The 27,833-nt window shown below is 42.8% G+C and overlaps 1 protein-coding gene across 1 annotated transcript in view; it reads left to right on the top strand.

The window, feature by feature from the left end:
- LOC124545850 (aminopeptidase N-like) overlaps positions 1-27,833 on the top strand; it is a 296,523-nt gene that overhangs the window by 18,616 nt on the left and 250,074 nt on the right. Inside the window, exons 2-3 of the mRNA XM_047124807.1 lie at positions 9,207-9,358; positions 15,907-16,102. Of these exons, the coding sequence (XP_046980763.1) occupies positions 9,207-9,358; positions 15,907-16,102 (348 nt within the window). The remainder of the gene's footprint in view (positions 1-9,206; positions 9,359-15,906; positions 16,103-27,833) is intronic.

Here is a 27,833-nt window from a genome sequence, read left to right on the forward strand (position 1 = left end):
GGTGTGGCACATACTGTTGGAGAGAAGAACAGGTATAAATATGAGATGGAGTTATCGTACCTTCATTGACCTAGAAAAAGCTTTTGACAATGTGACAATATAGGGTGGGAGCTAATCTTTAGAATTATGAAGAAAACTGGACTTTATTTGAAGAATAGAAGAATGATTAATAGACTATATCAGAACCAAAGCAAAAAAAAAAAACCATCACTAAGGTAGAGGAAGAGGTCAGTATTAGATAAGAAGTTAGACAATAATGTACACTGTGTCCGTATTTATTTAATATGTTCTTTCAGATGATGAAGGATAGGACAAAGGAAATAAAAGTCAATGGCGAATTGATAAATTATAGCAGATTTGCTGAGGATGCCATAATAGTTGGAGACTCCGGAAAAGAAGTGAATAGAATGCTGCAAGTCTTATCAGACATTATTAATATACGGCAAAGCAAACAAACGAAGAACGAAAGTAATGGTAATATGGAAAAATGTGGAAGAAATCAAAACCAATACAAAAACTGATGTGTCAGTTTTAATCAGGTTAAACTATTTTGTTTTCTTGGTAGTATAACAACAGAGGACAATAGGTGCAACATGGAAGTGAAGAATATGGCTGCACTGGCAAAAAGACGTCTATGATTGAGAAAAACATTTTAACCAACAACAGTTTGAACCAGCAGCAGTATGAATATAGATGTCAGGAAATCTTTTGCAGAATCATTTGTATGGTGTACACAGATCTACTGAAGGGTTAATTGGATAGGAATCGCCTTTAAGCTGCTGAAATTTGGATATGGTGAAAAATGAGGAGGGCGGACTGGACGAAAAGAAAAGAAAAAGACATCTGTCTTAATGGAAGTCAATGAAGAAAGAAGGTTATTAAAGGAAATGGAAAAGAGAAAAATAAAATATATTGGATATGTCATCAGACACAACGGTTCCATCCTTAATATTCTTGAAGGTAAAGAGACAGGAAAAACCTGAAGAGGGAGGCCAGAGGATGGCCTAGGAAGAATTATTTGGGTTATATCGAGGAGAGTTTAGAATGTGGCGTCTGGAGCCGAGCGACCGCTCCGATCACAGATTCGAATCCTGCCTCGGGCATGGATGTGTGTGTTGTCCTTAGGTTAGTTAGGTTTAATTAGTTCTAAGTTCTAGGCGACTGATGACCTCAGAAGTTAAGTCGCATAGTGCTCAGAGCCATTTTTTTAGAATGTGGCAATTACATGGAACTTAAACGAACAGTAAATGACAAAAGAGTGTAGTTGCATCAATAAGGCATTAGCCTTTAGAATAAGCATGGGCGAGGCCCTTTCAATAAGTAACACATTTTTTTCTGAAAACATTCCATCCACGTAGTGCTTCCAGCAGAGTGCGTCATTCACTGGGTCAAACAGATGGAAGTTGGAAGGTGCGAGATCCGGCATTAGGGTGGATGAAGAAGAAACACGCAATGAAGTTTTATGAGCTGCTCTCGGTTACAATGACTTGTGTGAGGTCATGCGTTGTCATGGAGAAGGAGAAGCTCGTTTGCATTTTTGTGGCGACGAACACGCTGAAGTCGTTCCTTCAATTTCCTGAGGGTAGCACAATAAACTTCCAAGTTGATCGTTGCACCAGAATAACCCAGACACCGGCTGAGGGTGTGGTTTTGAATACCTTTTCTGCGGAGGAGAAGTGGTGTAGCGCCACTCTATGGATTGTCCTTTTGTTTTCGGTTCGAAGCGATAAATCCATGTTTCATCGCTTGTGACGAAGTCTGACAAAAAATTGTGACAATCAACCTCGTAACGCACAAGCAATTTCGCTGATCTCTATGGTCTTCTGTTAGGCGGCGAGAAACCCAGCGGGCAGACAACCTTGACTACCCTAACTGGTGCACCAGTGTGTCAGTACTACCAACAGAGACGTCCAGTTGTGCATCGAGGTGTTTGACTAATCCGTCGATAACCTCGAGTGAGACTGTTCGCACGTTCCAACACTGCAATAGTCGGAGCTGTGCAGCCGGCCAGCAGCGAGAAATGGGATACGTTTGCGCAACCTTTCTGCGATGATAACAGACGCCTCGCACAACGACTCACCGTGCTTTTGTTCATCGCCAGGTGCAAATTCCACGATGCCCCAAAACGAATTCCCCCTTTTTGTCAACCTAGATTGGGCGGGAAAAAATGTGTTGCATACTTATTGAACGCTCATCGTGTGTAGGAAGCGTTTGTCTCCGGTGAAGTATCGAGTTAGTCTCCCATGGTAGAGTACAGCATAGTCGTAGAAAGGAGTGAAAATACAAGTAGATGCGTATCAAGTTTATTAAAGTTACTTCCATCTAAGCACCGAATTGAAAGTGACTTTGTAAAGAACATTATGAATGACAGCGACGCATGCAGATACGCACGGTATGGATTGGTAAACCAGGACTTAACACAGAAACTTGATATTGAGTGCTTTACCTCGATCCCCAAACTTATTAATTTATGCTTTTCAACTGATACCTTTACTCATGTAAGTACTTTATAGTGAGTATCGCATTGAGAGATCGTAGTAATGATTTATTAGATATTTATTATTTACCCAAAACTTTGGTCCAGTGACTAAGTTACATTTTCTACAATTAAACGCGCAAGCGCCAGCAGGCCAACAATTGAACGAGCTGTGTGCTTGTGGGTGACAGCGTAATAGTACGAAAGTATCTGCGGTATTTCGCTAATTTTGGCAATGTTACGTATGTAGTTCGTTCATTTGGAATCCACTTTTTCCACGCGTATATTCATTTGCCTCTTTTTGTATTGTTGTTTAAAACAGTTTAAATTCACGGGTTTCTGAATCAGCAAAGAGAATAGAAGCTAACAAAACAGAAACTTGGTAGTATTCTGATTAACTGTAGAAAAAAAAGGTTGAAATGTGTGTGAAATCTTATGGGACTTAACTGCTAAGGTCATCAGTCCCTAAGCTTACACACTACTTAACCTAAATTATCCTAAGGACAAACACACACACACCCATGCCCGAGGGAGGATTCGAACCTCCGCCGGGATCTGTAAAAATGAAGTGACGTGCGAAATCAAATCTGTTTGAAAAACTCGAAGTCTATTGGAAATACTTCAAACTTGAAAAAGCGTTTAAGGAAACACACCAACAGACAGAAAGACATAATTAATAACTTAACAAGATGAAAGAGTGAATAGAGTTTTGAGCATGTGCTTTATTGGGTCACTGAAATCAACAAATCACTTCTCGTTAGCAATTTTTATTTTGTGACGCGTTTCGGCCTTAGCCCATCATCAGTGGATCATATAAAATATAAAGGCTTAATACATAGCATTGCGTCACATAATTACATTCTTGACATTGGTACGCACATGACAAGAATGTAACTGTGTGGTACAATATCAAGTGTTAAGGCGTTTTATATGATGTACTAATAACAGGATACTACAGAAATGCTTCCTAAAAATAAATTTTAGCAAGGGGTTTGTTGATTTTAGAGATCTAATACTGCAGTGCTAAAAGATGTGCGCAGAGTTTATGTAATAGACGTAGATACCTTGCGCAACATCATGTCGACTGAACAGTGTGTTACATACACTGCATGACAAAAAAGTGAACCTCTCAAAGATATGGTCGTACGGCAATGTAACTTCGTACACGTACACACTGTCGTCGGGTATGTGAATCTTTGAAGTTGCAGTACTCTGTGACACGTACAACGGCCAACAGAGTGCACTACTGTTGTTCATATTGAATGTTATTACAAGTACCAGGTGTGTTAGGTTATATACAGGGCGTGAAGAGCGTCAGATATTGAGTGATCGCTGTGAAAGACACAGACGTGTTGCATTCACCTACGAAACAGCATTGTCAACAACAGAGTTTCAAAGGCCCCTCTTTGTGGATCTTCATTTGGCCTCTTGGTTGAATCGTGCAATGTCCAGATTTGTGGGGCAATGGACTGCATGGGGACCTGGGGGTAATGGTACTCGTCATCGAGGTCCTAATCGACCACATCTGATCGGCCATATCGTGCACCAAGCACATCGTAACCCCTTCACAACTGCGATTACCATCGAGGTACAGTTAATTCTATGTCATCCTACACAATTGGTGGGAGACTAACAATAACCGTCTAGGAAACTGGCGTCCCATTCGTAGTCTGCGATTAACGCCACACACACAAGCGGCTACGTTCCTGCCGTGAGCGAGAAGCATGTATTGCCGATGAATGGCCCTTCTGGTTGCTTCACGTATTTTTCAGGTAGTGTAAGTACATGACAAGATGTAAGTAAGAAGGGTATAATTAAAAAAATAGGTTTTTTTATGATAAAAACCAAAACATGATATTAGAAAACCGTTTTAGAAAATCTTGTCTTAGCAAAGCAATCAGCCAGTATAAACTTGATTAGTCGGGAGAATTCAATTTAAACACCTTTATAAAACTGGGTCTTAGGAGCTTTTTTTTTTTTTTTTTTTTTAATGGCCTTCATTCATGAGTAAGATATCAATACTATTCGTTCGATGTGTGTCCCTACTCGACCTCAACATCTGTCGCGAGGGAGCCACTTGCGAGCACGCAAGATAACCTCACATGAAACTCAGGCTGAGTTATTTTGTTTTATTATCATTTATTGCCGCGTTTCAATTTTGACCATCCTGCAGGATCATAAGGTACGTAAAATATCTCATGAAACTGAAAAATTATTTCATTTACTGCTTTTCCAGCAGTACCAGACACTTTACAGAGAAATACACAAAACTATTAAAAGATGCCTAAGAATAACATGTTATACATGTTATAATCTGCGATAGAAGGAAGAATCTTAGTCATTTTAATGATACAAAGAGAAATCAGATTCTCCCCATAGAGAAATCCAGATAGCAAATCTCTACACTGTTCTACCACAATATCCCTCTAAGAGGAGACAGCCAGTAAGGCGGACCCCGCTGTGATGGGGAACAAACTCTGAGAAAGAAGAGGAAGAAGATAAAAGTAGAGCAAATATGGTTACTCCCTCCCTAGTCACCGGTACTTGTTTAATTCTTAGTCTAAAGGAAGAAGAATCTGGGTCATCTAAGTAGGTCCATAGTAAACACTACCTATTCTAGTGTCAGATTCCATGCGGGAGACTACCTTACGAATGATACAACAGATTCACATACAATTTACGGTGAATACAAAGAGCTCTGGCACTCGACCACATCAGATGGAATGGATCTCTTTGAAAAATATTGTAAAATACATGAAAAAAAGAAAAGAACTCTGTAAACTTGGAAAGTTCGGCCAGTCCAGCGATGTCTCCAAACTACTATACTGTCCACTGTAACGTATCAAATTGCAGGTTCTAGGCGCGGTTTATTCTCCCAATCCACTAGTGCCCCATGTATGTATTTGTGTGTGTGTGTGTGTGTGTGAGAGAGAGAGAGAGAGAGAGAGAGAGAGAGAGAGAGAGGGGGGGGGGGGAGAGAGAGAGAAACAGAGGGTAATAGAAAGAGAATGAGAGGGGATGGGGAGAGCGAGAGAGAGAGAGAGAGAGAAATAGAGAGAATGTGTAAGGATACACCAAGCGCTGGTCGATCTTGCCTTCCCTCTGGATAAAGCCGGACGCACTGCAGTGGATATCAACACCAACCTGTTGCTCTTTCTGACCATCGGAAATGACAGGTACAGCGGTTCTGTGAGGCTCACATTACGTGTGGCCGTCGCGTGTTTGTGTGTGTGTGTGTGTGTGTGTGTGTGTGTGTGTGTGTGTGTATGTGCTATTTCCGAGTAAAGCGCATGCCCTTTCCGAACAGCTCATTTGCTGCACGATGTGTTCACCGTATTGATTATAACGCCCCAAATTCAACATCCACTTTTGAATTTCTAAACCCTTTGTACAACGTGTGATGAAGTGTGGTGAGGGCACTAGTAACATTTTACCCTTTTTTTGTTCGCTGCTAACAACCACATTCGGTTGGTCTCTGTGTAAGCCTGAACTTCTTTAACTGCTCCGTCCCGATCATTACGTGTAATGTTCAATGTTTTATGACAAGGTTGGAAACGTACTCTCTCGAAATTTTAAGACGTAGCCTCTTTGACTGTAGACTCTCTTCCTCGTGTGTCAAAGGACAAGCTAGAATGTATAGCGTAGTATCAGTTAATTAAACACGGTATGATGTTAACTAGACATTGACAACAGGATGTTGTACAGAACTTTCTCCATATCAACAAACCGTTCCACAGTCTTGATTGCTATCTACTATTTTCAAAAACCAAAACATTGCATCCTGCGCCGTGCCTCAGAAAACCTTTTCATCATGTCTTATAGGATACGAACATCGTATCTTAAAAGAATCACAGAAGATGAAATGGAGGCACATAACATCTGATGTCCCTCAAGGATCGGTTTTTGGGCCACTGTCATTTTCCTAGATGCAAATGTTTCCCTCACACTTAACCTCCAACTACCATATGTATGAGGGTGAATTTCAGTTACATGCGAGGGGCACTGCAGAAAATCGAACCCGAGCTATATATTCCATTAATAACCATCTGCAGTAGGTTTATGACTTGGCCAACAAAACAGGACGCATGCTGAATATTACTAAGAACTAAATGCATGCAGTTCACGCCTCAGCGTCTCCTCAGTTGACATGTATTTGAATTTCTTCCTTATCAGAATCACTCAAGAAATCTAGGTCAAATTTTTGGTACCATTTGACGACGATTGGACGGCATTTGGTCCACATATCGCCAGAATTTCTCTGTGAATCTGTACGCAATTTAGACTTTCTCCCCACTATAATCGTACTGTCCCGCGTACTTCAACTCTGGACTACGTTCCCTGCCAGCCGGTGTGGCCGAGCGGTTTTAGGCGCTACAGTCTGGAACCGCAAGACTGCTACGGTCGCAGGTTCGAATCCTGCCTCAGGCTTGGATGTGTATGATGTCCTTAGGTTAGTTATGTTTAAGTAGTTCTAAGTTCTAGGGGACTGATGACCTCAGCCGTTAAGTCCCATAGTGCTCAGAGTCATTTGAACAATTTTTTTGACTACGTTCCCAGTTCCCGCACCATTGCGCTCCCACAATGTGATACACCTATTAACCGTATCACAGCAGAACTGCCTCTGCAGGATACCCGAAACATTTTCTCTCTTTTGACAAAGCATTAGTGCTGTTGAGCACTGATTCTCTTAGCGTGGGACGACATGTGTAGTTCCTCGTAATCTAAACAGTTACAATTTCTGATGCTTCTACCTCGTCGTAAATTCCTCTGTAATTTTATTACAGAACCACCACTTTATGGAAAGACTATCCTTCCCCTTACAACTCGAAGGGCGATTGCTACACATATTGCTTTTTTCGATTCCTTCATAATCACAGTGGTAAATAGCTATGCTGAAGCGTCGTGGGAAAGACTGTTGTATCTGCAGTGTGATGTACTAGGAGCACAAGATAATTATTGGTCGGTACTTCCCTCTAATGACAGATTTTAGAACCGCATGCACGAATGCACACTAGAGACCCCTTTAAGCAATTTCCATTTTATGCAGTTTTTGTTGTTGCCCGAGTAACAGTTGTAAATATTTCGCGTTCTACACGCTTTAGAAAGACGCGCAACAGGAAGAAATTACCCGAATGGGACGAAAAGAGTAGATGTGACGTACATATACGGACAAACAAGTGATTATAATTTCAGAAAAAGTGGATGATTTATTCAACAGAAAGAGCTTCACAAATTGTGCTAGTCAATAACGCATTTTTCCACCTCTGACTCTTGTGAAAGCAGTTATTCGGCTTGGCATTGATTGATAGAGTTGTTGGATGTTCTCCTGAGGGATATAGTGCCAAATTCTTTCCAATTGGCACATCAGGACGTCCAAATATCTAGATGCTTGGAGGGCCCTGCCAATTATGCTCCAAACATTATCAGTTCGGGAGAGATTTGGTGACCTTTCTAGTCAAGGTAGGGTTTGGAAAGCACGAAGACAAGTAGTAGAAACTCTCACAGTGTGCGGGTGGGCATTATTTTGCAGAAATGTAAGCCCAGGATGACTTGCCATGAAGGGCAACAAAACAGGACGTAGATATTGTCGTCGTACCACTGTAGTGTAAGAGTTCCATGGATGACCGCCAAAGGGTCCTGCTATGAAAAGAAATGGCACTCCAGACCATCACTCTTGGTTGTCAGGCTACATGGTGAGTGGCAGGTTGGTATCCCACTAGTGTCCGGGACGACTACAGACACGTTCTCGCTGATCATTGAGTCTCATTAGAAGTGGGAGCCATCACTGAAGGCAATTCTACTCCATTTAGTGACGTTCCAGGCCGTGATGACCAGCGAAGAAATGTTCAGAGACGTCTCAGGCAGCGAGGGATTCCAACTTGACTGTCACCTGCCATACGGCCCGAAAACCAGGAAGAGTCTGCAGTGCTATTTCACTTCAGAGCAGGACCCTTGTGGTTGCCATCCGTGGTACCGTTACGGTAGGGCGGTATGTTGACGATATTCTGCTCCCCGTTATGTTGTCCTTCATGAGAAGCCTTCCTAGGCTTACATTTTAAAAAGACTATGCCCTTCCGCACACGACGAGAGTTTCTTCTGCTTTTCGCTCTTTCCAAGCTCTACCTTGGTCAGCAATATCACCGGGTCGCTCCACAATTGGGCACGTTTGGAGCATTATGGGCAGAGCCCTCCAGTCATCTAGGTATTTTGACGATCTAATGCGCCAATTGGGTAGAATTTGGCAGCACGATATCCCTCAGGAGGACATCCAACAAATATGTCAGTGCCAAGCCAAATAACTGCTTACAGGGCCAGAGGTGGACCAACCTTTTCTCGACTTGCTCAACTTGTGAAACTCTCTCTTGAATATATGATCTAATTTTTCTGAAACTCTAATCGTTTGTTTGTCTTTCCATGTACGTCACACCTACCGATTTCCTTTCCATCCGGATAATTCCTTTGAGATGAATAATTTAATAATGAACTGATTGCTGTACATCAAAATATAGAATAAGAATACATTATTGAGGTTTAAGTCGAATTCATTTGCAGATGAAGGAGAGCTGGGCTCTGGGCAAGCGCTCTGGTGCTGTGATTGTGAACATCACTTAGTACAGAAGAGAAGTTTTCCTTTGCCTGTAGGCAGTCTAGGCAGTTTGTGATCAGTGCTCGGCCAGACTGTATTTATGTACTGACATACTTTACTGACATTCCGTCTCTTACCCTGCAGGGCTGCTGATCCAGTGGGCAACTTCACGTTCCACGGCAGCGTGGTCGTCCTGATGGAATGCATGGAGGACGCCGATAACGTGACCCTGCACTCGGAGGAGCTCCTAATCGACGAGAGTTCCGTTCGCCTGACGCAACTTTCAGCAGTCGAGAGTGAGTACAGCTGGCGGTTCCCATACCTGTGCAACTAACACCCAGTGCTTAATTAAGCTCGTTCTTTCACGTTTCCTATCTTTTCTATGTTCTCCGCAGACTGAGTATCGGAAAAGCAAAAATCAAAATATTTTTTCAGGTATCGACTGATGAACGGAATGATTTCTTTTTTTCTTCATCATTAGTCGACACCAACGCAGTAATGACCTATAGTCCGCAATAGTCACCATACTACTTAACTATCCACTTAGTTAATAATGCCAAATTTGACATACTGCTAAGAAAAATGCGACAGCTAAAATTTTCAGATAATGCTGAAGTGGTCTGAAAACTACTTGAAAATCGTACAGCAACGTATTGTCTACGTGAACGAAAAGTCTACCCGGAGGCATTTTCTCTCAGAAACCTCACAGGGTCAGTATTGATCCCACTATTGTTAGCCCTTATGCGTGAAATGGTACCTCGTTGTGTCTTCATTTATGAGTCCACATCCTTGACGTAACTTCTGAATGCTAAAACCGTTTTAACAGTCCACCGCACGCTGTCAGTATTTTATACAGCTGAAATTTACATTACTGGCCTGTTTAGGCCTATGACCAGTTCCAGATGCAGTCGCTGAAATGAGCGTCATATGAGTGACACACATAAAAACAGTTCCACGTTGCACTAAATGGCTTTTTAATATGATTCTGATTTCACCGACGCAATAGTATTTTAAAATGGCCACTGACCGAAGCTGGCCAGTGATGTAATAGATGACTCAATGAAGTTCATCTGTATAAAAAACTTGACAGCCTACAGTCATCACTTGGAATGGTCGTAGCATTCAGTATCTCGTCGGTTCTGCCCCCCCCCCCCCCCCCTGCAAGTATCGTTTATATGTTACTATCAGCTTTACCTAAGTGGCAGTACTAAAGACAATACTGCGATCGTCCAGACGAATGATGATAAGCCATCAGTGGTAAGATGGGCGAAAATCGTGGGACTTAAACTAAATGCGAAGGAGTTCCAGTAATTTTAGTTATCCCATCAGAAATTAACGATCTCTAAGTTTCTCGAACCATTGCCTCACATTCTTGGCGATGGTATTCCGGTACCTTCTCTAAAACAGTCAATAACTTGAATGTAACATTGGAACAGCATTTCATCTGGGCAGCAGAAATATACTGCCTCCACATGCTGAGAGACTTCCCACTGCCTCTATACCCTGAAAAGTTCCACAGGATGCGGAACGTAAATTCGTTTTACTGAACCTCCACTATTGCGAAGAATCAGATAGGACACGAGTAGCGAGAAGACTAGACGGTTAGAACTAGCCACGATTGCTCGTGTGTTTTACATCTGCAGCACCCGTCTATTTGAGCACGCCAGCGCTTCTTTCGTCCAATTGGGTTGGTTACTACCAGACAAGTTACATTACTACGATACGCTATGCTTACTTCATCGGCTCCTTAGTATACATACGCCCCAGTACCTCACGTCAGGGTTTCAGTACCTGTCATCTTATATAATCGAAACAAAAAGTCTCGCTTATCTAGTACCCTACCTTTGCCCATCCGTAAAACAAAAACATTTGCGAACACCTTCTCTGTTGTTGCTGTTCTTCTCGGAACAAGCTGCCTCTGGACTCTACATAAATTAAATGTTCTTTTACTTTTAGGAGTAAGCATTTCCTCCTGTCAGCCTCATTACGTCTGCACAAAAATTACTGCGTACGTCCATTTTCGCTCTATCAAACATTAAAGCGAAATCTCCTATCATATTCCATTTATGCAACGTTCTCTCCAAATTTCCCAATCAGTCACGTCACTTTCTTTTCCCCTAATTTCATTCATTGTATTTTATCGCTGTATTTTATCACGTTCCTCTTACCCTCCCTTTTCCACTCTTCCACCTACATCCATTGCTGTTAGCCCTTATAATTTAAATCTGCCTGCGTGTTATTTGTCATTATTCGTCTACATCCCATGAACTATTATAAACGGTATTTTTTTTAAATGACATGATGCACCAGGCTGTGTTTTAAATTACTTTATTTGCACTTTATGCGACAGTCATTTGAATAGGTTCACATTGTGAGATACGTAGTAAACATTACGTGGTTCGTTTCCCTGCTGCTCGTGGTATATGTGGCATTTTAATAAGGTTGTAATGTTATCGTTCTCGAAAGAACTTTGCATGTCATGCACCTAATATTTCATAAGATGATCGTTGACGACTCTCTAATGTCCACAAATACGCATGGCACACGATATTTTAGCAATCTGACAACGATGTGTCCACATCTGTTACTATAGATGCACTTGAAAATGGGCAATGTCTGAAACTAGCAGTGCAAATAATATATATATTTGTTTTTGTAGACTGCATTAATTAAAAAATGTTTTATAATGTTGTACAACAACAACTGTAATGCAAAATATGTGAAGTACCTGGTTAGATATAAGGGAGACCTGATGGCCCTAGACGTCAGGATAATAAATAAATGTATAGTTCAAACCGCATAAACTATTTTCCTGCGTCTAGGTGGGAGATAGAGATACCATTCTTGTTCTTTCCGTAGCATACAGTCTCAAGTATGCATCAGTCGTGTGTGATTGTCTGTGGGCAATGCTTGTAATGTATTTTGTTGGGTTTGCGGTGATAATGATGGGTAAGATTTGAAAGGAAAGGAGGGAACGGAAACGATATCTGCAACGCCAGGGAGGCCGGTACTCTATACTCACCATACTATCGTCGAACCACCTCCTTGTGTAACACAAGACAGTAAGAAGGGGCCTTTGGATTTAACCTACGAAAAGGTCTTGGCAGCCAAATACTAGTGGTGGATATTTCTAATGGGGCTCTTCTGGATAGATTTTCATTACGCTAACGTGTGCTGGCGGTCCCATCCATGTATACAGAGTGTCCCGTTTATCTTGATCACCCCAAACAACTTTCTGACCAGAATCAGAAAAAAAATGTAACAAAAGAGTGTTGTTTAGCTACAAGAGAGGCATCAACCACATAAATATGACAGTCAACTTAATAAGCAGAAAATGGGGATCTTTAACAGGATTTTTAGTGCTACGATCCATTGTAGAGCACAAAAATGGACAGAAGATTCAAAGGTGCTCGAACTGGTGACCATGGACTGCGGTGCACTGCTCCATGCGTTCGATAAAATAATTCATCGCCGCTTGCATTGTTGTCTCCCGAAGTGAATTACACGTAAACACGATACCTTCCTGCGATGTTCTCTGGAGTTGTTGGATTTTTGTGACAGACAGTGTCTTTTATGCATTCCCAAAGAAAAAAGTCCCGAGTATTTAAGTCCGAAGGAGACCGAACAGGCCTAGCCGCTATTCCTCCGCGATCAGTTCTTCTGGCAAGATATCTTCGGTACAGAACACAAAGCGCACGCAAGACATAATGTGGTGGACAGCTATCCTGTTCGTACTATATAAACATTCTGGTTCTTAGTGGCTTTTCATCCAGAAGGTGACGAAGAATTCGTGTGACAGAGTTCTCATACTGGCTGTCGTTTAGGTTACCAGTGATGAAATAAGGCCCAACAGTGGTAGTACCAAGCATCATACATTTTCGCTCCATTGACGCTGATGTTCCTCCTGCTTAACCCTTTGTAGGTTTTTGCTGCACCAGTAACGGATGTTCCTCATATTTGCCTGTCCTGAAGGGACGTTCATAGGTAAAAAGAATATCGGAGAAGAAGTTCTAGGAGGCGGAGATTTCCTGGTGTGGCCAGTGAAGAACTCTATTCTGGAAATCATTCTCATACAATTCTTGGTATATATTTGCTTGATAAGGATGGAAGTAGTGACGTGCTAGAATGCGATGTTCATTGGTTTTAGGAATCTAAGCTGCCGTGTGCTCACGTGTGGATTCACTGCTGCAGATGCGAAAACAATAACTTTTGCAGCTTCTTCTGTGCGATGTCAACAATGATAGTGTTGTCTTCTTTTTTCCCGAGGTGTCACAACAAGACGAGGAAACATCAGGTGGATTCTTGCCAGGATATCGCTCTCTGTGGGGTTATTCTGCCTGAGTAGCATTTCGCCTACTTTCAGCCACGATAAAAAAAAAGCAAAGATGATACAGTTTTTAATCTAGGACTACCTCTACTGTAGCCAACATATCGTTTATAAGTCCTACAGTCCCCTAGGGTAAAGACTTCATTTTGATAGTGACAGAGCGGTGTAAGCAGAGGCGAGGTATGGCTCCGTCAACAAACTCGAACATTTTACAACGACGGTATCAACAAACTAGTCTCTCGTTGGGAGAAAAGTGTTCCTCGCCAGGGTGACTATGTTGATAAATACATATGTAGGCATGAGGAACAAAGATGTAGAATTTTAATAACATTTGTCTTATTTTAAAAAGCTTTAAAAATTTTCACATGAAAAATTCTGAGGCATTACTGTGCTCCATAGATGAGCAGCATTTCCACGATCTCTTCGTTGGTGTGCAGTGTACACACACAAACCTTCAACTGAAGACGGTTGAGTAAATGGCTGGTGTGCATTTCTTTTGTGTATCCATTTGTTTCCTGTCAACTACAGCAAATTACGTTACCCGGGTACCTACACTATGTGATAGTACAAGAGGATCAAAGTCCATTTTGTGTTATGCTTTACATACGTGAATGGTAGATAAGTTTATCGAGATAACCAAATAAAAAAATCTACGGTGACGCATAAGAAAAACGTACTGTTGTTCATATCTTTGTAGCGAACAAAGTTACAAGAACGGAAATCCTCCTGGCTAATGTTCTCCTTGTTGTTAAATAACAGCTGCTTGACATCCAGTATACTATTGTAACTGACTGACGAAAGTCATGAGACAGCTCCTAATATTGTGTCGGACTTCCTTTATGTCGGGTGGAGTGCAGAAAGTCGATGTGGCGTGGACTCAACAAGTCGTTGGAAGTCCTCTGAAGAAATATTGTACCATGCTGCCTCTGTAGCTGTTCATAAGTGCGAAAGCGTTGCCGATGCAGGATTTTGTGGACCAACTGACCTCTCGATTATGTCTCATAAATGTTCGACAGGATTCAAGTCGGGCGATCTTGGTGGCCAAATCATTCCTCGAACTGTCCAGAACGCTCTTCAAACCAATGGCGATCAGATGTGGCCCGGTGACCGTTGTTTGGGAACATGAAGTCCATCAAACCAACTGTCTTCAAGGAGCCGAACACAACAGTTTCCTGTCAATGATCGGTACAGTTGGACCAGAGGACCCAGACCATTCCATTTAAAACCAGCACACACCATTATGCAAGCACCACCAGGCTACAGGTGCCTTATTGAGAACTCAAGTCCATAGCTTCGTGGGGTCTGCTCACACTCGGACCCTACCATCAGCTCTTACCAGCTTAAATCAGCACTCATCTGAACAGTTCACGGTTTCCCAGTTGCCTAGGATCCAACCGATAAGGTTGAACTTAGAACTACTTAAACCTAACTAACCTGAGGACATCACACACATCCATGCCCGAGGCAGGATTCGAACCTGCGACCGGAGCGGTCACGCGGTTCCAGACTGAAGCGCCTAGACCGCACGGCCACACCGGCCGGCCAAGTTTAATGACTGAACATACAAACGAAAGATAACAATAGCGAAAAAAAGTCTCCTAATTGAGGCCAACAAAAGTTCACTTCTTATTTTCCACAAAGGTTCGTGGTAACACACACACTAGTAACAGTCCAATTCCGAGACGAAGACGTAGTCTTTGACGGTCACAGTTCACGAGGTCGGCATCAGGCGTGAACTGAACTTCGGGCTTGTTTCTAGCCCTTAAATATGTCTCCAGTCAGTCAGATTTCGGCGTAGTGATACTTCCTGCAGGCCGTGGCTCGAGCTACCCCTGCAGGAAGTAGTGCTCTGAATGTCTGTTTCCATTATCTTGTATGTAAATAGCCTGTTTTTACCATGGTGCTTTTGGGTACGTCTTGGGCATAGACAACCTCGTCCTCTGTAGTGTTGTATGGGTTGCTGGCCCTCAGGGGCTACCTTGGCTTCGGTATAACACTGTCCTAACGGATACGTTCTCCGTATGTCCCCCATTGATTTCTGCAATTATTGCACACGTTGTTGTTTGCCTGTTAGCACTGACTAGGCAAACGCCGCTGCTCGTGGTCGTTAAGTGAAGGCAGTCGGCCATTACGTTGTCGATGGTGAGAAGTAATACTTGAAATTTGTAATTCTCGGTACATTCTTGACACTGTGGATCTCGGAATATTGAATTCCGTAACGATTTCCAAAATGGCACGTCCTATGCGTCTAGCTCAAACTACCATTCACCGTTCAAAGTCTATTAATCTCCATAGTGTGGCCTTAAACGGGTCGGAAATCTTTCACATGTATCACCCGAGTACAATTGATAGCTCCTCCAATGCACTGCCCTTTTATACTTTGTGTACGCGATACTACCAACATTTGTCTATGTGCATATTGCCATCCCATGACTTTTTTCACGTCAGTGTAATACAGTAGAATGTATGCAGCGTACGACGCTGACCATTCAGCGTCAATGTAAAATGATGTTGCAGACGGAACGGGCACTGAGCTGCCGGTGGAGAGGCTGTCCTTCGACCCGGACCGGCAGTTCGTCGTGTTCCACGTGGGCGGCGGGCAGCGCCTCAGGAGGGACTCCCGCTACCAGCTGGGCCTCAACTACACGGGCAAACTGGGCGACGCGCTGCACGGCTTCTACCGCTCCTCCTACAAGGAGGGCAACGTCACCAAGTGAGTACTCTACCTGGCTAACATGGCCGACTGGAAGTGGCCATCTCCTCTATCTTACAACGGTCCACCGACTTGATTCATCATCAGTTCTCTGCTATATGACTAGGCCCTTTATGTCTCCATTTCCTGCGATCCATTGCTTCCTTCTTAATCTTGCTGTATGTGCTATCGTCCATCAGATAACGCACGACCTAGAATCTCTTCGTCCACCACCTTCTCTTCCCTTCCAACTACGTGTCTGTTTTTGTACTCTTTCCTTCCCTCTTTCTTCATATACACTGACGGAAAAAATCGAAATACCAAAAAATAACGTAGAGTAATAATATTTCGGGATTACCATTGTCTAGGTAACATATTTAGGTGATTAACGTCGTAAGATCACAAGATAATGTACGTGCGAGACAAGCCACTGAAAATGTGAAATGCTGGTACATTAATAGCCGATGTAGCCACCAGAATGTTCAATGCAACATGCAAACATGGATGCATTGTGTTGTACAGGTATCCTATGTCAATACAGGGACGATTAATGCTGGTTGAGGGTGATGCTGGAGGTCGTCTGGTGATGTCCCATAAATGCTCGATTGGAGATAGATCTGGTGATCAAACAGGGCAGGGCAACATGTCGACACTCTGGTAGAGTATGTCAGGTTACAACAGTGGTATGGTAGCGAGCCTCACCCTGTTGGAGAACACCCCCTGGAATGCCGTTCATGAATGGTATCACAACAGCTCGAATCACCAGACTGACGCACAAACTTGCAGTCAGCGTGCGTGGCATAACCACAACAGTTCTTGAAATCTAGTTTCGCAGGACTGGGCGGATCAGGTTGTGGATAGGGGCCAAGGCCAATTACTGTTAGTTATACAAGAACACACACAACTTTATTCCTCAAACCAATGCACAGTTTTCTCTTTAAAAACAACAAAGATCAATTCACGGCTGAGGGCCCGAGTTTAAATGATTGCTTTTAAAACACCAGGATTTAGAGTAACGGCTGAAGGCCTTACTTAAGTAAAATTACAATGTCTTGTCGGCTAAAGGCCGAAATAGTATTCCAGATCAGGTAAGGAAATTCTTTAAAAGCCAAGCATTTACAAATTCCGGCTAAAGGCCATATTAAGAAAAATTCAAGCTAATTCTTCGGCTGAAAGCCCAATAAAAAAATTTTCTTTACATAATAAAATAGAGGCTTTAAAGATAAGCTTTTACACAGTACAACAGAAAAACATTTTAAGAAAACTTGAAGTATCTCGTCGTCTGAAGGCCCAAACAACTACTCAAGAATAATTAAAGACAACTTTAAGATAAGCACTTACAGAACACGGCTGAAGACCGTGTCAAGAATTCAAGATAATTGAAGAGAAATCGTACAGCCAAGGATTTACATATTAAAGCCACATATTCTGAAACAAACGCGTCTGAAGGTGTAAGTACAGAGCAACAGCCGCCCGGAGTGGCCGAGCGGTTTTAGGCGCTACATTGTGGAACCGCGCGACCGCTACGGTCGCAGGTTCGAGTCCTGCCTCGGGCATGGTTGTGTGTGATGTCCTTAGGTTAGTTAGATTTAAGTAGTTCTAAGTTCTAGGGGACTGATGACCACAGCAGTTAAGCCGCATACTGCTCAGAGCGATTTTTGAACAGAGCAACAAGAATTTTAAATAAAAACACGGCTGAAGGCCTAATCTTAAAATAGTTGTCATGAAGTTCGGCTGAATGCCATATACTAAACATAAAACAGACTATATTAATACACGGCTGAAGGCCTGGCACAGGGGTTGCGACCAAATAAAATGACAATCGCAAACAAGAAACAGTGGTGCTCAGAAGCGTTCCAAGGGTCGGCCTGGGGAGGAAACTCTAACCACAGTTTAGGTGAGACAGGTAGCCAAACGTAACACTAAACAATCGGGTTGCAACACGACCTAGGGACGGCTGAAGAACCGACCAACAGCTTAATCAATTCCCTCTGTTGCAACGGACCAACTGCCTATTCCAGTACGCAGACAGCGTTCATCTGCTCAGTGGAAATCACAGAAGCTACACACAATTCGACGTAAACATACTTGTACAAGAACTCGAACAATCGTAAAAGCAATCACTGCGGAACAAGAAGGGCGAATCAATTCGACACACAGAGAGTTTCCACAAGCGGTCGGCGACCAAATACACGTCGTCCGATGAGACGGCCGACCGAACGACCAACCCAGGTCGTTCCCACTCAAGTTACGTGTGTCGGAGACGGTCGTGTGAGTCTTGGCTGTCCGAAGCTGAATGTAGCTCCAACCCTGCTCAATTCCATGTCCGTTCGGAGCTCGGAGACACGACGACCCGGAGACACTGGCTCGGACCCATCGGCAGAGGTAACTGTTTCCCATTGGCGACGACATATCCGCACGAGGAAGGAACCGATCCACGTCCGGCAAGATGACCAACTGACGGGGCCCAGCGGTCAAAAGACCAAATACACGTCGCCCAATGAGACGACCAACCAAACGACCAGCCGAACGACCAACTGGCGGTCGTTCCCGTTCCAGTCTCCTTCCGTCGGATAGTTCATGTGTGTGACCAGCGGTCGGCAACTACTGACAGTCCGTGCCTCACTGGCGCTCCGTCCCCAACTTCACTGCTGCTGCGCCCGGACTGAACTCTAGACAGACGACGACCTGGAAATACTTGCTCCAGAGATAGTACGACAGTGCACTTATCGATAAGCGCTGCTCTGCCACTCACGGGCAAGCAAACCAGCAACTTAGTGAAGCCAGTAAATCGAATTAAAAAAAAAGGCGACAGAACCATAAGACAAGATGACGAGCAATAAACGGCATGATCGCCAGCCGCGCACGGCTCAGTGCTCCTGCTGTCACATGAAGTCGCATCCAGACCATAACTGTAGGTGTTGGTCCAGTGGGTATAGCACGCTGACAGATTACTTGCACGCCCTCAGCTGTCCTCCTTCGAAGCAACACACGGCCATCACGGGCACAGATGCAGAACCAGCTTTCATCAGAAAACACAACAGACCTCCATCCTGCTCTCCAATTATCTCTCGCTTGACACCACTGAAGTCTCAAATGGCGGTGATTTGGAGTCAGTGTAATGCACACTAGAGGGCGTCTGACACGGACCTGCCCACTGAGTAGCCGATTTGTATGCTATCGTTCGTCACTGTGGTGCCAGCTGCTGGTCCTCTTGTTGCTGCAGATGACGACGCGCCGGAACCATACGCCGAACACGATGTCTTTGCTCTCGGTAGCCGGCCGAAGTGGCCGTGCGGTTAAAGGCGCTGCAGTCTGGAACCGCAAGACCGCTACGGTCGCAGGTTCGAATCCTGCCTCGGGCATGGATGTTTGTGATGTCCTTAGGTTAGTTAGGTTTAACTAGTTCTAAGTTCTAGGGGACTAATGACCTCAGCAGTTGAGTCCCATAGTGCTCAGAGCCATTTGAACCATTTTTTTTGCTCTCGGTAGTACCACATGAACGTCCAAACCGCGGTCTTCTTACGATCGTGCATTCTCGTGACCACCGCTGTCAGTAATCACGTACAGTGGCTACATTCCCACCACGTCTTTCTGCAGTATTGCAGAAGGAACATCCAGCTATTACCCGACCTCTTTCAAACTCACTGAGGCGTTTATAATGACGCCTTGGTTGCCTTAAAGGCATTCTTGTCTAACTTCAACTCGCCAATTTCAAAGATAATTAACGCTCACTACCATTACAGCGTGTGTTGAAAGCAAACTGTGGTGTGCATACTGTAAGACCTTCCATACACACACCATCAGATTATTTTACTTGTCGCTCTAACGAAGTAGGCGAGTGTCAGCGTTATGTCTCGTGGTCTTATCGTGGCGTGTTTATCTTCCGCCGTTAGGTCAGACGATAGAAATGCCACTTGCACGCTTATAGTAGCAGATTGACGGTGACCAACTTTAAGCAGAACTTGATTAATTTTCACACACATTTATTAAAATAATAACAAGCATAAAAATTACTTAACTTGGTTCTGGATGCTATTTACAATTGACAATCTGAAGTTCCTTTGGTATTGGTGCGTTAATCTTATTCTCACATATATCTCTGATACTTGACAAAAGTGTCCATACATTTATCTTCATGGCTATGTACAGGAATATGGTATTTTTATTAGGCGCAGGCTGAAACTTGACTATAGACTGGTACGGACAATTGCAGACTGGTACAGACTGGTGCAGACATATGCAGACTGACTAATCGGAGGTCTGTACACTCGTTATAGCACCTCGCGCATTCTTGTATCACTGCGCGAGTGTGATCCGCGAGGAGAAAAGGTTCTACGTTAGCAGCAATCTCATTGGCTGCATTACATATTAATACGCGGATCGGCGGAAGCAGAATTTGGTCCCTCTCTATGGCAGCGCCATCTCGTAGTGCGGAGACAGACGAGCGCTGTGCCTGTATTGTTGTGCTTAGTGGGGCGCGCTCTAGTGGGAAAGTTGTGTACCCGCTGATTGCGCAGAACTACGTACACAACACAAACCTAATTTGTAACCCCATAATGACGCTGCTAGTGCCACTCTTATGGTGAGAAATTTGGACAGACATCATCTTTCAGATGCAGAAGCACCAGTACCAACTTTCTTTTGCAGTCAAGGTGTCACACAACTCTTTCTTCGTGTTGCAATTTCTTCTGTCAGTGTGTGTCCAATACAATTTTTTTTCTTTTTATTACTACATGGAATAACATGTATACTATAGTATTGACTTTCAAATGTTTCATTACTACTACAGTTCAAAAATATTCATGACACACATTAATTTTCACAAAATATTCATGACACAATAATGAAAAATTCTTTCATCATTACATGCTATTGCACGTTTTTTAATAATATTTTTAAAGCATTTTTATAAAAATGAAATTTGTAAAATATTCTTAAACCTACGTTCATTTTTCTTTCAAATTACAATTGATTTCAAATTACTGCTACTCCTTAACATCTACAATGTGGCACAAATCCTGTGTGCCACATTGTCTTTACACGTCACATTAAAATTTGAACATTCACACACAAAAAATGCACTGTAAACTTAACCTACTACTAACCGTAAAATTTGCTCTACTGAGCGAACTTCTTTAAGTCTTTGTATGGATAGAGTCCTTTGATCTTCTCAGATTCTACGTCATCCAACGAATAGCTACATCCATGTGGTATGTCTATGATTTTGTAGGGTCCGGCATACACCAGTTTCCATTTCTTAATCTTTTTTGCTAACAGAGATGACTTGGGATGAGTGCTTATTAGCACCAAGTCACCTGGATCATACAGTGTTACCTTCTTTATTTTCTTATCATGCTTCTCCTTTCGGTGCTCCGCACACCTCATTAAATTATTTAAAGTCTCAGCTATAATTTGTTCGTGAGGTACAACTTGCCTTGGTACAGTCGGTAATGGTGACAGCCAGCTGTCAATTTCATTCTTTCCAAACATGACTTCTAGTGGAATATAACCGGTGGCTGAATGTGGCAATCTATTGTGGAGTTCTTCAAAAGTCGAAACGTATTCTGCCCACTTAGTGTGGCGATTCGGAATGTAAGTTCTCATCAACCTGTTCAATTCTTTAAAGGTACGCCTACAAGACTGCTTTCAGGGTTAAATCGGGGCACAAAAATGTATTTAATACCTTGCTCTTGTAGAAACGTTTTCCATTTGAGACCAGTAAAATAGGTGGCATTATCGGATACAATGATCTGTGGTTTGCCAACATTAACAAAATATTTTCTGAATGAGGGGTGTGGCAAGTTTTTACAGGATACAATTTTAGAAATTTGGCGTCATATACAGCAAATATATATTTCACGCCACCTCTGCCAGTGGATAGTGGCCCTAGAATGTCAACACAAACTACTCATAATGGTTTGTTAGGAACAACAGGGTGCAATTCACTTACAGTGGGCAGATTTGTAGGTTTCGTCCTTTGACAAACTACACATGTCCTTACAACATTCTGAATTATTCTTCTCATATTCCTAAAATGACATTGTCTTGCGAAAAGAATACATTTTTCAATGCCCACGTGTCCCCACGAAAGGTGGACGTGCCAGATTAGATCACTGATACATACTTTTACATCTACATTTACATCCATACTCCGCAAGCCACCTGACTATGTGTGGCGGAGGGTACCTTGAGTACCTCTATCGGTTCTCCCTTCTATTCCAGTATCTTATTGTTCGTGGAAAGAAGGATTGTCGGTACGCTTCTGTGTGGGCTCTTATCTCTCTGATTTTATCCTCATGGTTTCTTCGCGAGATACATGTAGGAGGGAGCAACATACTGCTTGACTCTTCGGTGAAGGTATGTTCTCGAAACTTTAACAAAAGCCCGTACTGAGCTACTGAGCGTCTCTCCTGCAGAGTCTTCCACTGGAGTTTATCTATCATCTCCGTAACGCGTTCGCGATTACTAAATGACCCTGTAACGAAGCGCGCTGCTCTCCGTTGGATCTTCTCTATCTCTTCTATCAACCCTATCTGGTACGGATCCCACACTACTGAGCAGTATTCAAGCAGTGGGCGAACAAGCGTACTGTAACCTGCTTCCTTTGTTTTCGGATTGCATTTCCTTAGGATTCTTCCAATGAATCTCAGTCTGGCATCTGCTTTGCCGACGATCAACTTTATATGATCATTCCATTTTAAATCACTCCCAAAGCGTACTCCCAGATAATTTATGGAATTAACTGCTCCCAGTTGCTGACCTGCTATTTTGTAGCTAAATGATAAGGGATCTATCTTTCTATGTATTCGCAGCACATTACACTTGTCTACATTGAGATTCAATTGCCATTCCCTGCACCATGCGTCAATTTGCTGCAGATCCTCCTGCAGTTCAGTACAATTTTCCATTGTTACAACCTCTCGATACACCACAGCATCATCTGCAAAAAGCCTCAGTGAACTTCCGATGTCACCCACAAGGTCATTTACGTATATTGTGAATGGCAACGGTCCAATGACACTCCCCTGCGGCACGCCTGAAATCACTCTTACTTCGGAAGACTTCTCTCCATTGAGAATGACATGCTGCGTTCTGTTATCTAGGAACTCTTCAATCCAATCACACAATTGGTCTGATAGTCCATATGCTCTTACTTTGTTCATTAAACGACTGTGGGGAACTGTATCGAACGCCTTGCGGAAGTCAAGAAACACGTCATCTACCTGTGAACCCGCGTCTATGGCCCTCTGAGTCTCGTGGACGAATAGCGCGAGCTGGGTTTCACACGACCGTCTTTTTCGAAACCCATTCTGATTCCTACAGAGTAGATTTCTAGCACAAATACACCACAAGTCCTTGTTAACATTATTTATTTATTATTTTGAGCTTTTCCTCATTACAGAGGCTTATCTCCAACATAATAATTTACTTGGAAATTACAATACAAACAATAAACGTTCTTAAACTATAATCTCAAAATATTTCTCCAGGTGTTTCGATCTTATGTGTCCTCTTCCTCTGCGCTCATTCTTCTCATTATGTGCTGTACATTTTGGAGCCAGGTTGTCATAGGTCGTCCTCTTCTTCTCCCCTCCGGTTCCCACTCCAGTATTAATTTTGGTATTCTGGTTTTCTCCATTCGTCGTACATGCCCGTACCACTGTAATTTCTTCTTATCCATTACGTCATATATTATTTCTTTTATTTCCATTCTCCTTATTACTTCGGTGTTCCTTATCTTTTCTTTCCTGGAGATTCTTGCCGATCTTCTCCAAAAGTCCACCTCTAGAGCTTGTAATTTTTTGATGTGCTTCATGTTAATTGTACAGGTCTCCGTTCCATATAGAACCACACTCTCTAACATGGATTTGTATATTAATTTTTTAGTTCTGCTCATTACATTCCTGCTCCATAAGACTGAGTTAAGCATCCCAATGACCCTCCGTCCGCTACTAATTCTTTTATTGATTTCTGACTCTGATTTTCCCTCGATTTCTAAAATGGATCCCAAATACCAGAAAGTGTTTAACTTTTTGATTTTCTTTCCTTCAATGTATAGCTCATCTGAATCATTAATCAAGTATTCTGTTTTTTGGTAATTAATCTTCAAACCCCAAGTTTTGTATGCTACTGCTAGTTGATTGCACATATAGTTAGCATCCTCCCCACCTTGTGCTACGACTACTTGATCATCAGCAAATAATAAATGATGTAGGTAAACTCCATCTCTTATTTCTAATCCCATACTATTACATTTACGAGACCATGTTCTAAGGCTAATATCTATATAGATTTTAAATAATGATGGTGACATGGGACAGCCCTGTAAAAGGCCTTTGCTTGTTCTAAATTTCTGTGAAAATTTATTACCAACTTTCACTTGGCAAATGTTATCTTTATACATCTGTTGTATTATTTTAATCAATGAAGGGTTTATGTTTGCCATATGTAGTGCTCTCCAAAGTAATTTTCTTGGAACAGTATCATGCGCTTTTTCTAGATCTATGAAAATTAATCCTATATTTCTTGATTTTTCCCTATGTTTCTCCAAAATCTGTCGTAATGTGAAAATATGGTCTACACATGATCTCCCAGCCGTGAATCCACATTGTTCTTCTTGGGTTCTAAAATTTTTTTCCAGTTTGTTTTTAATTACTTTCGCAGAAATTCTCATTAATGTGTTTGTAACACAAATTCCTCGATAGTTTGAACAAATTTTGCGATCCCCTTTCTTAAATATTGTATTAATGTAACCTAGCTTCATCTCGTTCGGTATTGAATCTCCATGTATCATTTTGTTGAAGAGCTGTGTTATCAGTTTCACAATTTTGTCACCACCATATTTCAGACACTCCAGATTGATATTGCCTGTTCCCGGTGATTTACCATTCTTTCCTGTTCTCAACGCCTTACGTACTTCACTTTCTAAAATCTGGATCTCATGATCTTCATGACCTTTATCTTCCCCTGTTCCTTCTTCTAGATATTCTTCTCTGTCCTCATTTAATATTTTTTGGAAATACTCTTCCCATTCCTTTTGTGTTATCAGTTGGAGATTAGTTTTGCTTTTTGTATCCTGTTGAAGCCCTTTCAATACTGACTATGCTTCTTTTGCTCTCCCAAATCCTAATTTGCTATTCAACTTGGCACATGTTCTTTCCCATGCTTCATTTTTTGCCATCCTTATTTTTTTCATCACTTCATTCTTCTTTTCCTTGTATATTGATCTTGTTTCTTCTGATTTATCATTCAACCACTGAAGGAACGCATTTCGTTTTTCTCTAACGAGGACCTCTAGTTCCTCTGACCACCACTCTGCTGCACGGTTGTAGTTGCTATCTGTTTTACCCAACACCTCCGTTGCTATGATTTTCACATTAGCTTTTATATAGTCATATATTTCCTCTGTACTTCCTTCAAATGATTCAAAAGATGTTAACATCTTTGCGGTAATATAATACTCCATTTTGCACAGAGTAACGGCTACCTATCTGATTTCCACCCGAAGCTAGGAGTTCTTGTCTGACTTTTCCCAAGGCGGGATCTTCGTCCTCTAACCTAGCCAGTTGCTTGCAGGCCTGCAGGAACTTTTTGCGACAAGTAGGGTCTTTCGTGACTAAAATTTTGTACTCTGTTGCCTGTTCTAGTATTGTTAGCTCAGGCAGACCTTGCGACAACCGTGACAAAGAATCGTTTACTACGTTGTCACAACCTTTTATATACACTACTGGCCATTAAAATTGCTACACCAAGAAGAAATGCAGATGATAAACGGGTATTCATTGGACAAATATATTATACTAGAACTGACATTTGATTACATTTTCACGCAATTTGGGTGCATAAATCCTGAGAAATCAGTACCCAGAACAACCACCTCTGGCCGTAATAACGGCCTTGATACGCCTGGGCATGAGTCAAACAGAGCGTGGATGGCGTGTACAGGTACAGCTGCCCATGCAGCGTCATCAAGATACCACAGTTCAAGAGTAATGACTGGCGTATTGTGACGAGCCAGTTGCTCGGCAACCATTGACCTGGAGAATGTGCTGGCCAGGGCAGCAGTCGAACATTTTCTGTATCCAGAAAGGCCTGTACAGGACCTGCAACATGCGGTCGTGCATTATCCTACTGAAATGTAGGGTTTCGCAGGGATCGAATGAAGGATAGAGCCAGGGGTCGTAACACATCTGAAATGTAACGTCCACTTTTCAAAATGCCGTCAGTGCCAACAAGAAGTGACCGAGACGTGTAACCAATGGCACCCCATACCATCACGCCTGGTGATGCGCCAGCATGGCGATGACGAATACACGATTCCAATGTCCGTACACCGCGATGTCGCCAAACATGGATGCGACCATCATGATGTAAGCAGAACCTGGATTCATCCGAAAAAATGACGTTTTGCAATGCGTGCACCCAGGTTCGTCGTTGAGTACACCATCGCAGGCGCTCCTGTCTGTGATGCAGCGTCAAGGGTAACCGCAGCCATGGTCTCCAAGCTGACAGTCCATGCTGCTGCAAACGTCGTCTATCTGTTCGTGCAGATGGTTGTGGTCTTGCAAACGTCCCCATCTGTTGACTCAGGAATCGAGACGTGGCTGCACGATCAGTTACAGCCAAGCGGATAAGATGCCTGTCATCTCGACTGCTAGTGATACGAGGCCGTTGGGATCCAGCACGGCGTTCCACATTACCCTCCTGAACCCACCGATTCCATATTCTGCTAACAGTCATTGGATCTCGACCAACGCGAGCAGCAATGTCGCAATACGATAAACCGCAATCGCGATAGTCTACAATCCGACCTTTATCAAAGTCTGAAACGTGATGGTACGCATTTCTCCTCCTTACACGAGGCATCACAACAACGCTTCACCAGGCAACGCCGGTCAACTGCTGTTTGAGTATCAGAAATCTGTTGGAAACGTTCCTCATGTCAGTACGTTGTAGGTGTCGCCACCGGCGCCAGCGTTGTTTGAATGCTCTGAAAAGCTAATCATTTGCATATCAGAGCATCTTCTTCCTGTCGGTTAAATTTCGCGTCTGTAGGACGTCATCTTCGTGGTGTAGCAGTTTTAACGGCCGTAGTATACATTATTTGAAATTGATATTCAAATTGTTCAAATGGCTCTGAGCACTACGGGACTCAACAGCTGAGGTCATCAATCCCCTACAACTTAGACCCCTAGAACTTAGAACTACTTAAACCCAACTAACTTAATGACATCACACACATACAGGCTCGAGGCAGGATTCGAACCTGCGACCACAGCGGTCCTGCGGTTCCAGACTGAAGGGCCTAGAACCGCTCGGCCGCACAGGCCGGCCGAAATTGATAATTCTGCAGAGCAAGCACCCACCTAGTCAATCGTTGTGCATTAACTTGCATGTCAGCAAAAAACTTAAGGCCTGATGATCACAGAAAAATTTTACATTTTTTCGGTACACGTAATCTGAACTTCTTCATTTCCCATACTACTTCTAGTGGTTCGAGTTCTGTGTCTGTATATGATCGTTCACAACTTGACAACACTCGGCTTGCGAAACCGATTATTCTTACGTTCTTGTTTCACCTTCCTCATCGATCTGGAATAAACAAACGTCTAGTCCGACAGTGGAAGCGTCTGTAGCAAGGCAAAATTCCTTTGACATGTCAGGATGTGACAGTAGATTAGCATTTAAAAGGGCTTGTCGTATTTGTTCAAATGACTGTTGGCACAGTTCATTCCATATCCAGGATGTA

The sequence above is a fragment of the Schistocerca americana genome, chromosome 8 (assembly GCF_021461395.2).
Source record: "Schistocerca americana isolate TAMUIC-IGC-003095 chromosome 8, iqSchAmer2.1, whole genome shotgun sequence".
NCBI classification, from domain to species: Eukaryota; Metazoa; Arthropoda; class Insecta; order Orthoptera; family Acrididae; genus Schistocerca; species Schistocerca americana.